This window comes from Poecilia mexicana, unplaced genomic scaffold, assembly GCF_051168715.1.
Source record: "Poecilia mexicana isolate PSO_F unplaced genomic scaffold, ASM5116871v1 scaffold_18, whole genome shotgun sequence".
In the NCBI taxonomy this organism is placed as follows: Eukaryota; Metazoa; Chordata; class Actinopteri; order Cyprinodontiformes; family Poeciliidae; genus Poecilia; species Poecilia mexicana.
The window spans coordinates 9,052,567-9,065,699 of NW_028263387.1; the positions used below are offsets into that span (position 1 = coordinate 9,052,567).

General features: G+C 42.3%; 1 protein-coding gene across 4 annotated transcripts in view; it reads left to right on the forward strand.

Annotated features, from left to right (window-relative positions):
* The window catches only part of col4a6 (collagen, type IV, alpha 6), a 119,296-nt gene that overhangs the window by 100,457 nt on the left and 5,706 nt on the right, over positions 1-13,133 (forward strand). For 3 of the 4 annotated variants that reach the window (XM_088015174.1, XM_088015173.1, XM_088015175.1), the window contains 16 exons: positions 2,108-2,179; positions 2,308-2,415; positions 3,226-3,444; positions 3,574-3,732; positions 7,824-7,994; positions 8,076-8,219; positions 8,338-8,451; positions 9,614-9,795; positions 9,881-9,944; positions 10,031-10,105; positions 10,680-10,787; positions 10,886-10,993; positions 11,068-11,139; positions 12,554-12,673; positions 12,758-12,874; positions 12,949-13,110. In XM_088015174.1, coding sequence (XP_087871300.1) covers positions 2,108-2,179; positions 2,308-2,415; positions 3,226-3,444; positions 3,574-3,732; positions 7,824-7,994; positions 8,076-8,219; positions 8,338-8,451; positions 9,614-9,795; positions 9,881-9,944; positions 10,031-10,105; positions 10,680-10,787; positions 10,886-10,993; positions 11,068-11,139; positions 12,554-12,673; positions 12,758-12,874; positions 12,949-13,110 — 1,995 coding nt within the window. Of the gene's footprint in view, positions 1-682; positions 728-2,107; positions 2,180-2,307; positions 2,416-3,225; positions 3,445-3,573; positions 3,733-7,823; positions 7,995-8,075; positions 8,220-8,337; positions 8,452-9,613; positions 9,796-9,880; positions 9,945-10,030; positions 10,106-10,679; positions 10,788-10,885; positions 10,994-11,067; positions 11,140-12,553; positions 12,674-12,757; positions 12,875-12,948; positions 13,111-13,133 lie in introns of all 4 variants that reach the window. The other variant, XM_088015176.1, reaches the window with a different exon arrangement.

Below are 13,133 nucleotides of genomic sequence, written 5' to 3' on the forward strand. Positions count from 1 at the left end.
GATTAAAGTGGACCAAAAAGGGCTGGTAAGAATGCTCCCTTAGTCATAATATTTTATAATAAAATCTAATCAGGTTTTCAATTATATATTGAATCAGTTATTGAACTGCCCGTCAGTAAAATTTAACAAGCTAGCATAGCAAACGCGGAATGGGCAGGTTTGTGTCAAGAAAAAAGACCGATGCTCAGTTCCTCCTCTCTGGGACTAAACAACACAAGACATCAGCAACCTGCTGGGCTTTATTTGCAGTATGAATGAGTGCTCTCACCGCAGGACGCTGATGCTAAACATTGATTGATTTTGCTTGAATTATCACTCTCAGGAACTGAGGGAGAATGAGGGAACCAGAGGGCAGACGCGGCGATGCCTCACTGCCTCCTTCTCTCTCCTCTGCTGACGATGATAATAGTCTGTTTTTAACTGAACCAAGCATCTCAGTATGCTTCCGCCTTAACTGGATGAGCCTTGAAATAATTGATTTGATCTGATTGCCTATTACTGTTTGATGAAAAGAAAAAACACAATTTAATTGCTTTACTGCAGATGCAGATGACCTCATCTGGCTTTGTATGCTGCCATCCTTTGTGGCCCTCTTTCTCTAAAAACGCACATCCGTCCCCGTTCTCTCTATCCCCCGTCCCTCCATCTGTCTCACATTCCTTGTGCATGTGTATCTGTCCAGGTGACAACAGCTGTGGAGGGGTTATTGACGCCGGAGAGGGAACGGGTGGGTAACTAACTTCCTCCACCACCAGTCAGAGTAACAATGGGGACAGATTATGTAGCGTTAGCAGTGGAACTGGTGGATTAAAGAAGCCAAAATTCAAATTTTTTTTTTTTTTTACTTGGAGAAACCCGGGAGCCGGAGGGGCTACTCATGTTCACATAGTAGCTAGAGTTCATCTGATCAATGTCAACATTTATGTCTGTGAATAAGCAGTCATGGTAAAAAGAAACTACAATAATTACTATATAACTATGTATGTAGTAATTGTTTATTAGTCTGATTAATAGCCTGTTGAATATATCTTCCTGTGACCATAAAACTTGACCCACTTGATAAAAGCCTTGTCAGTATAATACAAATGACAAATATGCAAATGTAGCTAAATATTCCAAGCCTGCTAGCTTGTACAAAGTAACTGTTTTACTTATAAATAACAGAGGAAGGTGAAGCTCCTCACTGTCTAATAACCAGTCTACGGATTGGTTATTGATATCCATTACTCCAACAGCGATGTACTACGTTATTATAATGTGTCTGTAGCCCTTATAGTTTCATTAAAGGAACTTTCATTTAGCTAACAACCGCTAATTTCTTGAAGAGCCATTTCAGAAAATGCTCTAAACTTTTCTCAGACCTAGCAGGTGATCACTGGACAATGTAGTCTTCTGCCAAACAAAACCAGCCACTTACTCATAAGTCATTTTCATGTGACGCTGCAAGGAAAGGACTCGGATCTCTACGACGAAGAGTCTCGTTTGGGCGTAATTTGGGGTAAAGTGGAGCAGGTGGTCGGAGTCACTGGACAATCACATTCATTCGTTCTTTTTTTTTTTCTCCAATCAAAGCTGCTGAAATCTGCCGCCTATTTTAACGCCTACTTTAACTACTTCTTTCATCGGACGAGGAGAAAACCGCTCAGACGCTCACCCAGCCCAGACGTAAACCGTTTCACCTACCAGCTCCTCGTTTTCAACCCGCAGCTTTAACTCAAACAGTTTGCTACTAACAACGTTTACACTCGCTGCCCTCACGGCTAAAAGCTGAAATTAACCCTATCAAGTACAGCATGAATGGAAGCGACTGACAACCAGCACTGCAAACAGAGGAGCTAGTCATCTGGACTCGGACTGAGTCATTGTTGACATGTGAGGGGATTCTAGTTACCAGTCACTTTAGTTTTGAGCTCTTATTTTGGTAGGTTTCAGTCATATGATTCTTTTGTAAAGGACCAGGTATGATTTTCTTGAAGATAAGTCATATTATGTGTATTTATTTACAAAATTAAAGGGAGCTCAAACTGATAAATCCCATTCTGTTTGCTCTAAATGAGTAATATGGTACTTAAAGTGTGAGTACTAACCTGTATGTGACCACTACCAGGCGATAAGCTACCTTGCACCATATATGGTGAACCTGGAGATCAAGGTGAACGTGGCAGGCCTGGACGACCAGGTAACGCTCAGTCTTATCACTTCTACATTAATACGATAACTGTTTAAGTTGGTGTCTTTGGAGAGGATTGCATGTCTGTTTGAGAAACGACTTTGTTTGAGTCCAGCTCAACCCGGTTTCTGTCTCAGGCCCCCAAGGCCAGCCAGGCTTCCCAGGATCCCCTGGAGGTCGAGGGTTTGATGGCGCCAAGGGACAGAAGGGAGAGGCTGGTTTTGGAGGCCTACCAGGACCACAAGGTAAACTGGTGCTGCTTAGGGTTCCACCATGAGCTGCGAAATGGTCAGGAAGATTTAAATATATCCTAGAGGTCCACTGCAAATTTAGATTCAACAGCTGTTTAGTGAGTAAAAAGTGAAAATTGACTAAATACATCAACCAATCAGTGATCAAAACCTCCAAGGTTCAGGTTGCTAGAACTTGTCAGATAAACGAAACTTTTGTACTTGGACACGAATAGATACAATTGAAACCAGAAGCTTACTTACACAAAATGAAAAGACTGAATGTAAATCAGACCAAACTTCTCCTGTCAGCTAGAAACGCCCAAAATGATTTGTATTTGCTAAATGTCAGAAAACTTAATGAGAAAATGCTTTGGACGTTTTCTTTGTGGAGCCTTGATCCAACTATGATGAGAAGTTTCTGGAAGGAAACCCAAAAGGTTTGACCCGAGAAATGCAGCTTAAAAGACACTTATTTTTACTACTGATAAATGTATGTAAACTTCTGGATTTGAAGAAAGTTTGTTGTTCTCACCAAGTGTTCTGGTTTTTAGCAAATAGAAATAATGTTGGTCTTTATAATCAACCAAAAACTTTGGCTTGAGAAGTGAAGCTTTAAAATACTACAAATGAAAATATTTCTATGAATAAACATGATTCATTAGTGGGATAATCTGCCTTCTGGGAGTTTTTTCAAGGGTCAAATAGCAGCACTGAGTTAACAAATACTTAATTACACATAAGTAACAACATGGAAAATAATTACAAATTATAAGATTTCTGGAATGTGTTAATATTTACCCTACCGCTCCGCCCTTCCTGCAGGTTTTCCTGGACCCAGAGGAGATCCCGGAGTTCCAGGTATTCCGGGAGTTGGCTACGATGGGCCCAAAGGGAAAGACGGCCTTCCAGGACCTCCTGGACCCAAAGGCCAGCCTGGAGAAGTCCTGGGAGTAAGACCTGGAGCTCCAGGAGAGGCTGGCATACCTGGTGCACCCGGAGACAAGGGCCCGCCAGGGAGTCCAGGAACACCCGGATCACCCGGTGGGTCTCAGAGGGAGCCGCTGGAACGCTAAACTCACATATTTATTGATATTAATGTTATTAATGGAGTTGCAGCAGTTAATGTCAGTAGCAGGTTAAAGAAATTTCTCTGTATTTTTCAATCTTAAGGCTTCGATGGACGGCCTGGTGTTTCCGGTCTGAAGGGAGAGCGTGGAGTGGACGGCCGGCCGGGCATTCCGGGTCTTCCCGGACTTCCAGGTGGCGCGGCCAATCCCATCCCCGGTCCACCCGGATCTCCCGGCAGCAAAGGACTCATCGGACCGCCAGGTGAGGAACAATGTTACCTTCATCTACACAAAATCTCCAAATCACTGTCGAGGACTCTGATAGTTTTTTTTTCTTTAAGTGAAGTTTTTCTCCAGGTTGACTTCAGGTGGAATTGAACTAAAAAAAAAATCTGATTTGGTCTCAGCTAACGTTTTCACCTCTCATCCCTCCAGTCTCCCCAGTGTCCGTCCATCCTTCTCGTTTCTCATCGTATTCCCTTTGCATCCTGCATCAGACGGCATGTCATTGTCTTGTGGATTGAAGTTCTCCGTTTTACCCAACAAATCTCTTGTTTTTGTATCTCTCCTTGTTCCATTTTTTTTTTACCTCTTCTACCATCCTTTCCTTTTCTACATGCACCACCACCATCACCTCCATGCATCCTCTCCATCTCTCCACCTTTTACTTCTTGGTGCTGGGTCATTCGATGTAGGCTGCCCAGGTGAGACACTCTCTCCCCGACCATCCATTGTTCATCTTTTTTTTTTTTTTTAACTGTCCTCTCCATCCTTTGCTTTAATTGTCCGCATGCTTCTGCTGCTCACGCCTCAAACCCTAAAACCGCCTGCAGGCCATTTGCCACCACGCGACAAACAAATGTCCATCTGCACAAACTAGGAAGTCTGTTCTTGGGGGTGTTCGTTTCAGTCGAAAATTACCAAAGAAGATGTTTTACTCGAGCTAATTTAGCAGTTTCTCAAAGGACGAGTAGTCGACTCACAACCTGAGGAGTTGCGGGTTCGACTCGAGCTTCGTCCGGCTGGATGTCGATGTTTGACTACTGATCTGTGTGTGTGAGTGTGTGAGTGTTTGTTAGCTGCGTCTCCATCACAGATATGCGCAAGACTTTGTCGATATCCCGCTAATGACGAAAAAGCCCAATTTCGCAGTTGCGGTGTTTCCGTTAAATAGGAAACGTAATTAAAGTCGCGCGTGAAGCCATCATCCTCCTAACACTTCCTTTGTGTTTTTCCTGTGTGGTGCACACATGGGGTGATGTGAAAACAGATGTTTTTTTTTTCTTTGCAGTTTTGGGAAACAAAGCTAAAAAAGAGTTTTTTTCGAAACTGGTATTCCATTAAGCAAATTTGTCTTCAAAGTGTCAAATTGTGCAGTTATGTGATGAATGGAAACGCAGCTTGTGAGTGCGACTGTGTTAATATGGCTCTAGTGTAAAACGTTTTGTGTTATTTTAATAAGAACACTAAAAAACACCATGAAAATTCACTCCATTTACTTAGATTATACTAGAAGAGGTTATTTTGAAGTCTTTTTTTGGGGGGGTCAGAAATTCAGGGTGTCTTAATTCTGCTTTTGATATTTCAATGGGTTTTTGACTATTCTAATGTTTAGTTGGCGTTTGATGCAGATTCCTGCAAGTCACAGTTGTGCCCCTTTAAAGCTTCAGTATCTAACTTTTATAAAAATATGTTTTTTTCCATATTTATTAAAACTGTCACGATGTCATGACTGTAAGATAATAGATAATCTGTGGAAAAATCAAGCTAATCCATCTCCTCCCAGTGCTACTGCAAAAATGCATCGCTTCTGGTCAAGAACAACCAATCGGAGCCAGGAGGAGGGTCTTAGCGCTGTCAATCATCTCCTGAATGTTGGCAAATGTGGTAATTGTGAAAAAAACAACTTACCGTTACAGGAAGCTTACCGTTATTTGCTGTTATTGGTGGCTATGCTGAATTAGCATTCGTGGCAGTCTGTGTTGTGGTAAAGCAGCTGCAGGAAAGAGCAAGTGGGAGAGTGACTGATGGGACCAGGCGCTGTTGTTGTTTCAGCAGTCAATACTGGGAGATCTGAGAGAAGGAAATGGTTTTTTTTTACAGATTATCTGTCATATACTGTCACAACTTGATGATAATTTTAACAAGTATTTTAAAAAAAACTAATTTTGTAATAAAAGGTACATACTGCAGCTTTAAACGAGTCGCCGAGGAGGAGCTAGCAAAGACGTAGAGCAGGACTGAAGTGTCTGCAGTGTGCATGGTTTCTGACCTGGACACTGTCGTCTCGAAAGGACAGGAGTTCATCCCACCCCCACTCCACTCAAAGACTCACTCAAGGTTTTGACTGAAGATGGATATTTTATTTGTGAGAGCTTCCGAGACAAAATAGTCCATCAAAGTACGTGCTTGCTTTTACCGTTCCACTAAGATGTGCACATAAATTCATCATGAGCTTTACTATTGTCATTTTAACGAGTCGTTATTGACTGTTCAGCTTCCTGAAAACAAAAAACAAAAACAAAAAACCCCAGACATTTACTTTAAACATTCATTGGATAAATGGATATTATACCCAACGAGGAATAATATCCGAACATCAAGAAACGATTTTGATAATCAGATCTTTATTTTCATGATGAGTTTATGTAAAGAGTACGGAACGGTAAGTGATTTTGTTTGTTTGTTTTTGCTGCCAGATCTAACCCACATGTTTCAGTTTTACACCTAATCAGCTCAAAATATTGTTTTTGTTGTTGTTGTTGTTGTTGTTGGGTCACATTCAGTAGGTTTGTTTACCAAGAGACTTTTGCTCAAATGCTATTTAGCTTCATCGCTGCTGCCAAAGCTTTTTTTTCTTTTTTTTTGCACTCTTAATTAAAAAGACTTGTTATTTTCAGCACATCTAAGCTCATGGCAATCTTAGCTTAGTCTGACATTTACTAACGTCGCATTGCAGATGTGCTGAAAACGAGCTCTGTTTTTATTAAAAACGTTAAACTTCAGCTGTTAGAGGGGCAGTTCAGTCACTACTGGAGACCCCAGGTGGCGGAGCCGCGCTACTGCAGGCTGGAACTGCACTCAGAGGCGGTGCAAGTACTTAATCACCACAGATGCACTGATTCCGTTTTTCCGGGATTCATACGATATTTTAGAAATGTCTTAATTGAGATCTTTTGTTGTCACCGTAATGGATGGTTTGAGGAATTGTGTAACTGAGAGGGAGATCTCTTAAGCAGAGAGACAGAGACAGAATCAGCTACCAATCCAAAACAAAGAACATAAGAATGTAAACAGCAAACCTTGAGAGAAATGCGCATTCAAACGTTACCTTTTTGTCAAATGCCATCACCAAAATCATCAAGCAAAGACACATCAAATATGTTGATCAACGTTCCACTGAATCAACTCTACACAGGAGGGCTTTTAGTCTTGATTTAAAGGAACTCGTCGTTCCGGGTGTTTTGCGGTTTTCTGGAAGTTTGTTCTACGCTGAATGCTTCTACGCAGCATTCAGCGTAGAAGCTGAATGCTGCTTCTGCGCGTTTGGTTCTGTGTCTGTTAACACAAAGCAGACCAGAACCAAAGTAAAAGAGACTAACGTATTCCATTCACAAAAATATGCATGTTTCATTGAATATCTCATCCTAATAAATGACATAGAGTGTTCATGCGTCAGCTCTGTTTGCTGCAAATTTGGAACATTGCTACATTTTGTGGCCACACAAAACTATTCCAAACAGCTGTCAGAATAATGCTTCTCTAAAAGCTAGCAATGCCATATGCTAAAGACATACTGCTGCTAGCAAGAACTATCCCGCTTTCTTACATTGTGCTCACAAATCAGCCTAAGATTAAGAGTTTGATTCCAACTTCCTGCTGGGAAATCGGTGCATCTGTGGAAATTGCGCACTTGTTCCAATAACTGCTTAACTACTGGAAACCTCTGGATACCTTCTGTATCCAAATGAATCGCATCATGCTTATGTCTGTGCAACGTAGCGCAGCTGGGGCAAAATATAGACTGTAAAAGCAACAAAAAACAATGTAAGAAATAAATTACATTGTTTCCTGCAGTGTGCCACGCTGTCAGCGAGTGTTGGTATTTAGACGCAAAGTTATTGTTGAGTTGATTTCTGCTGTATTTTCTTTGTGAACTTAATTCATTGGAGGTAAGTTGATGTATTCTGAAAAAGGTAAGGTTTTATTCATGTATTTATTTATTTTACTTCTATGGATTGATTTGTCCCAGATCTAAAAAAAGTCGCCTCTTAAGTTTTTATCATTTATTTAGATTCACAGAAGTTGAGCCCGGCCTAATCTGTTCTCATCCCCACCCTCCGCCTTCGTCAGGTTATCGCGGTCGGAAAGGTGAACCGGGAGAACAAGGATTCCCGGGCCCCGCCGGAATGAAAGGAACCCCAGGACTCCCTGGTCCAAACGGAGGAACAGGTCCAAGGGGACCCCCTGGACTGCCAGGTCCTGGAACCGTTCCTGGAAGACCCGGAACGCCTGGAAGAAAGGGTATGGAAGACAGGATCCGCCGGCTGGTCCGTTCCTCACTGCGCGGTCCGTATCAGTGAAAAGGTTCTGTGTAATTTGCAGGTGAAAGAGGATTCCCGGGACTGATGGGTTTCCCCGGACAACCGGGTCGTCCCGGAAGTCCAGGATTTCCCGGCAGAAATGGGTTTCCCGGAGACCGTGGGAGAGATGGGTTTCCTGGCGGTCCTGGACTGTTTGGACTGAAAGGTGATGGCGACCCCTTTTTCTTTGAAATCTGACTGCAAATCTGTAATGACAACAGAGGACGACCTCAGTCGACAGACAGCAGTAAACATACCCAAACATGTTCCTTTACCCTCCACAGGTGACGGAGGAAACCCCGGGTCCCCTGGTATTCCAGGCCCTCCTGGTTTAGTGCAGAAAGGTGCACCAGGGGTCAACGGAGCCCCCGGCTTTGAGGGCTTTACTGGACCTAGAGGTAGGAAAAAAACAACTGTTCTTTTCCTTCGAATACCCGAGAACATCTTCCTAGAAGACTTTGTTATCCAAGAAACTGTCTTGACTAAATTATATCTGTGTTATATTTTAATAGAGGCGGATATAGTAGCCAAAAATTGTACTTAAGTAAGATTAGCACTACTTATAACATAATTATTAATTAACATGTTTTTATTCAAGTAAAAGTAAAATGTAGCCGTCCAAGAAATTACTGGAAGTAAGATATATAAAAAAAAAGTATCTGGTAAAAAGGCTACTGACAAATGATCAAAACATAAATTAATTAATATTCAAAAATTATGTACAGACCAAAATGTAAAGTTATGTGTAAACTTTGGTATTTTAAAGAACAGAATGAAAATAACTTGTATATGTGACATAATTACAAAATTACAAAGTAGGGGGAAAAAACATTTTTCCCTCTGTTTCTTTCAATAAAAAACTTATGAAACTTTAACATAAACTGCAGGTGTGTGTGTGTGTGTGTGTGTGTGTAGGTGTGTGTGTGTGTGTGTGTGTGTGTGTGTCTGGTGAATTTTTGGTTAAAATGTGTTTCCATTCAGTGATGTTACTCTCAGTGGGTAGCTTAGCCAGAAGTTTTACTCAAATAAGAGGAGTAATATGTCATAATAAGTAAAAGTAAAAATATACTCCTAAAAGTACATTTTGTTTCCTAAAAATCTGCTCAAGTAAATGGAGCTGAGTTCATGTAACTACTTACTACCCAGCACTTTTTTAGCTACAGTTTTTTTCATGCATTTGTCCAGATTTTAGCCACATTTTTAAAACCCAGCATACAGTTAGCACAACGTGGGTCTGCTATGGATATCTTACTAAAACATGGAGTCAGAAATACGTTTATCGGGTTTTTATTTTCCTAAAAGCCAAGTTGCGCCTGACTGTTTTTGTCTTTGCAAACATTTCCACTGAGCAGAAAACACTCAAAATCTGTGGCTTGATAAACTCATGATGTGAAGGAATAGATTGCTTGTATTTTGAAAAGGAACTAGTTTGAATGAGTGCATGAATGTGTGGTGAGTTTAGGAAACGGTTCCAACACAGAGGAAACGTATTTACCAGTTTTTGTTTAAGCTGACTGAGTTTCCATCTTCCATAAATACCATCCCTCCTCGTGTTTCCAGGTGACAAGGGTCTCCCAGGCCTGCCTGGTCGTCCGGGTTCTCCGGGTCGTCCCGGCTTCCCCGTGGACAGCAAAGGCCAGGCCGGAGAGCCGGGTTTCCCCGGGCGGCCCGGCCCACCGGGCTTCCCTGGTCCAAAGGGGGAAGGAGGAATCATGGGATTCCCAGGATTGACGGGACCGAGGGTGAGGAAACACACGTCTGTTCCTCATATTAGCCTTCAGCACGATCAAGGTGGTGGGGCTGACGTTCTCATCACGGTTTCTTCAGGGTGACGACGGCTCGCCGGGATTCCCCGGAAATCCTGGAGAATTCGGCCGAACCGGAGCTAAAGGTGAGCGGCAACTTTCCTTCATTCCACGCAGCAGTTCTCTCTCGTAAGAAACGGCAAATAATCAGGACGCGCCGCTTGTTAATCAGGTCCACCTGGAGAGACGTTTGCCTATCCTGGAGCACCGGGAGTGAAAGGCCAGACTGGAGATTCAGGTTTTCCAGGTAAGGTTTGATTTTTCACTGTAAGATAGAGCCGGGCGAATTTTCCATGTGTGAAGATTTCATTTGGGGTCTCCATAGTTCACAGTGATGTCAACACGCCCCACAGACCACCATTTTGTTTTACAAGCATAATTTACAGCTTGTATTTATTTAGACTTTGGATTATACCCAAGATAAAACCCAGACTAATTTGAAAGTCATCACTAAAATATTAGAGGTAGAAAAATCCTCAAAGCTTGAAAAATCTAAAAGATGTTTTTTCCTCAAAGAAAAAAACATCTAAAATATTCTGTATATTCAAATTGAAAAAATATATACATATAAAGCCTTTTGCCTTCATGGCTGTTTTGTAGCTTCAACCTATAGAGTTCTGAATCTCCTAATGTTTTATTTATCAGAATAGTTTGACCCAGTTCACTTTTTTACATAAGTTAAGTGGATCACATTTCATTCAAACGTCACAGTAAAAGAAACATCTTCATATTTGTTCTTAGTTTTATCGATGGAGCAGCTGAGGTGGGTTACAATAAATCAAGAAAGTCTCCCAGTAAACGGTGACCTAATGTTTCGGTAGGCTCTCGAGGCATCGACGGTTCCCTTGGCGACAGGGGCTTTCCGGGACGCCGAGGTCCTGATGGACAAAAGGGCATTCCTGGTGAAACGGGGCGACCCGGAACGATGGGTGAGACACCAACCCCGAAGACGAAGCTGATGAAAGACGAATCGATGTATTTTGTCCGTTGGAGGACGATAATTATGTTGTCACTCAATCTCCGGTAGGTCCACCTGGGATCCCTGGGCTGCAGGGTCAGCCTGGATTCCCTGGGAGACGAGGATCAGACGGGTCCCCGGGACCGCCCGGAGGCCCAGGTGGCGTCGGTTTTAAAGGTAAGATGAAAGTGTAACGTCAGTTTTACGATGCGGCCGTTTCAGTAGACGCTCTCACGACGCGTTCTTCACAGGTTTGTCTGGAGCGCCGGGACTGGACGGACTCAACGGCCTCGCCGGTCCGAAAGGCCCTCCTGGAATTCCAGGCAAGAACACACAAACTCCCACGTTAGCCAGACTATTACACCCAAAGCTGTAAAACATTTTGGAGTGGGATTGAACCTCCAGACCTTCCCTTAAATCACACAACCAAAACATTTAATATAGAGAATTATTTCATGGTTAAATCTGCATTGATGGACCTCAATTGCATTGATGCACCAGAAGCAATATCAACGTTTTGGAGCGACCCAGCTGCGATCCTGTTTCGAATCTCAGAACACAATCTAAAATATACGTAGAAATGGATTATATAGAGATGTTTTTTTTTGTTTGTTTTTTTAAATGATACTCCTTTTACACTTCTGGCCATATCATTTACTTATCAGTAATAAAGTTTTTTCATTAGTCTAAAATCACCCAGATAAGTGTTTCAACAAATTGGAATCTGAACGAAAAGCTCGTTTCATTCAGTGATTCGATTAAAACAGTAAAACGTTTGTTTAGGTTCAATACGCACAGACTCAGAGTTATACTTCATCATTTCCATCCACAAAAGCCACAAAAAGCGTCAGGCAGTCACCGGTTTGAGAGCAAACTTTACATTTTATCGAGTGACATCATCAAAACTAAGTACGCCTCGCATATGTTGGTCAATGTTCCACAGATTATGATTCAAAGGCAACTCTAAGCAGAAGAGATCACCATCCCCAAGATCTACACACACACACAGATACACACACACACACACACACGCAAGTAGAACGATGCTCTCACATCAGTGGAAACTTGAGTGGATGGAGATAATTACCAGTTAGTTTATGAAAGCCTCACGACGCGATCAGCACCATGCTGACGCGTCATGAAGCACTTCCTTAATTTATTGCTTTTTTCTCTCTTTCTACCAAAAACTGGATCACAAAAATCTCCAGTCTGTTGCTTTCGTCTCAACTGGTATGTTTTTTTCTGAAGGACAGTTTTGTTTGCAGAGACTTCATGATTCATTTGATTTGTAGTTTCTGTCAGTTTGTTTATTTTGGATATTTAAACTCCGGCTCCAGTGTTAAATGTTCATTAGAATTGAAAGATTATTGATCTTTGAGAATGTGTAGTTGCGTTATAATGCCATTACGATTATATTACTTGAAAATGGTCACAAAACAGCAATATTATCGTTTATCACGATACAGTTTGGGACAATTTATTGTCCGGCAAAATTGATCATTGTAGGCTTAAATATATATATATATTTTTATTTTTATTTTAAGTGTTTATCACATTTTACTTAACGTGACTGTGACTCTGTTTTTATTTCCTGTCAACTATTTATGTAATGGAGCAAAATACTGCAAATTTTTACAGGAATATTGAATTAAATTACAGGTAAAACTCTGCAAATCAGCAGTGAAACTGCTAAACGCTGCACGTTGCAAACATGACACGTGATCCGTCTCCATCCAGGTACAACGATAGGGGGAGACCCAGGCCCCCGCGGTGCGCCGGGACAGAAAGGAGAGAGAGGTGTTTCCTTCCCTGGACAACCAGGCTTCCCTGGACCAAAGGGACAGAGAGGAGATTTGGGTGAGTTTCAGATCAGAAAAAAATCCAAAAAGGCAACCAAATGTAAGACAAAGTATGAACGCTGGCTTTCATTTTGGACGTCAGGAACTTTTGGACGTCCAGGGTTCCCTGGACGTCCCGGACCTCCTGGTCCAAGTACTTCATCAAACTTCCCGGGGCCAGTGGGAGACCCCGGACTTCCTGGATTGGATGGAGAATACGGTAACCACAGCTTCTTAATCTAGTTGCCTTGCTCTCTATGCTTAATCTCATGACATTCTCTTTTCCGTTCCCAGGTTTCCAGGGCCCTCCCGGTCCTCCCGGGCCACCGGGTCCCGGCACAGCACAAGGAGACACAGGAGACCCAGGGCTCCCAGGATTCCCTGGAATCCCCGGCCCAAAGGGAGAAACAGGAAGTCCTGGAGGCCCCGGATTCCCCGGCTTCTCTGGCTTAAAAGGTGAAGAGTGGCTGGAAGCTGCT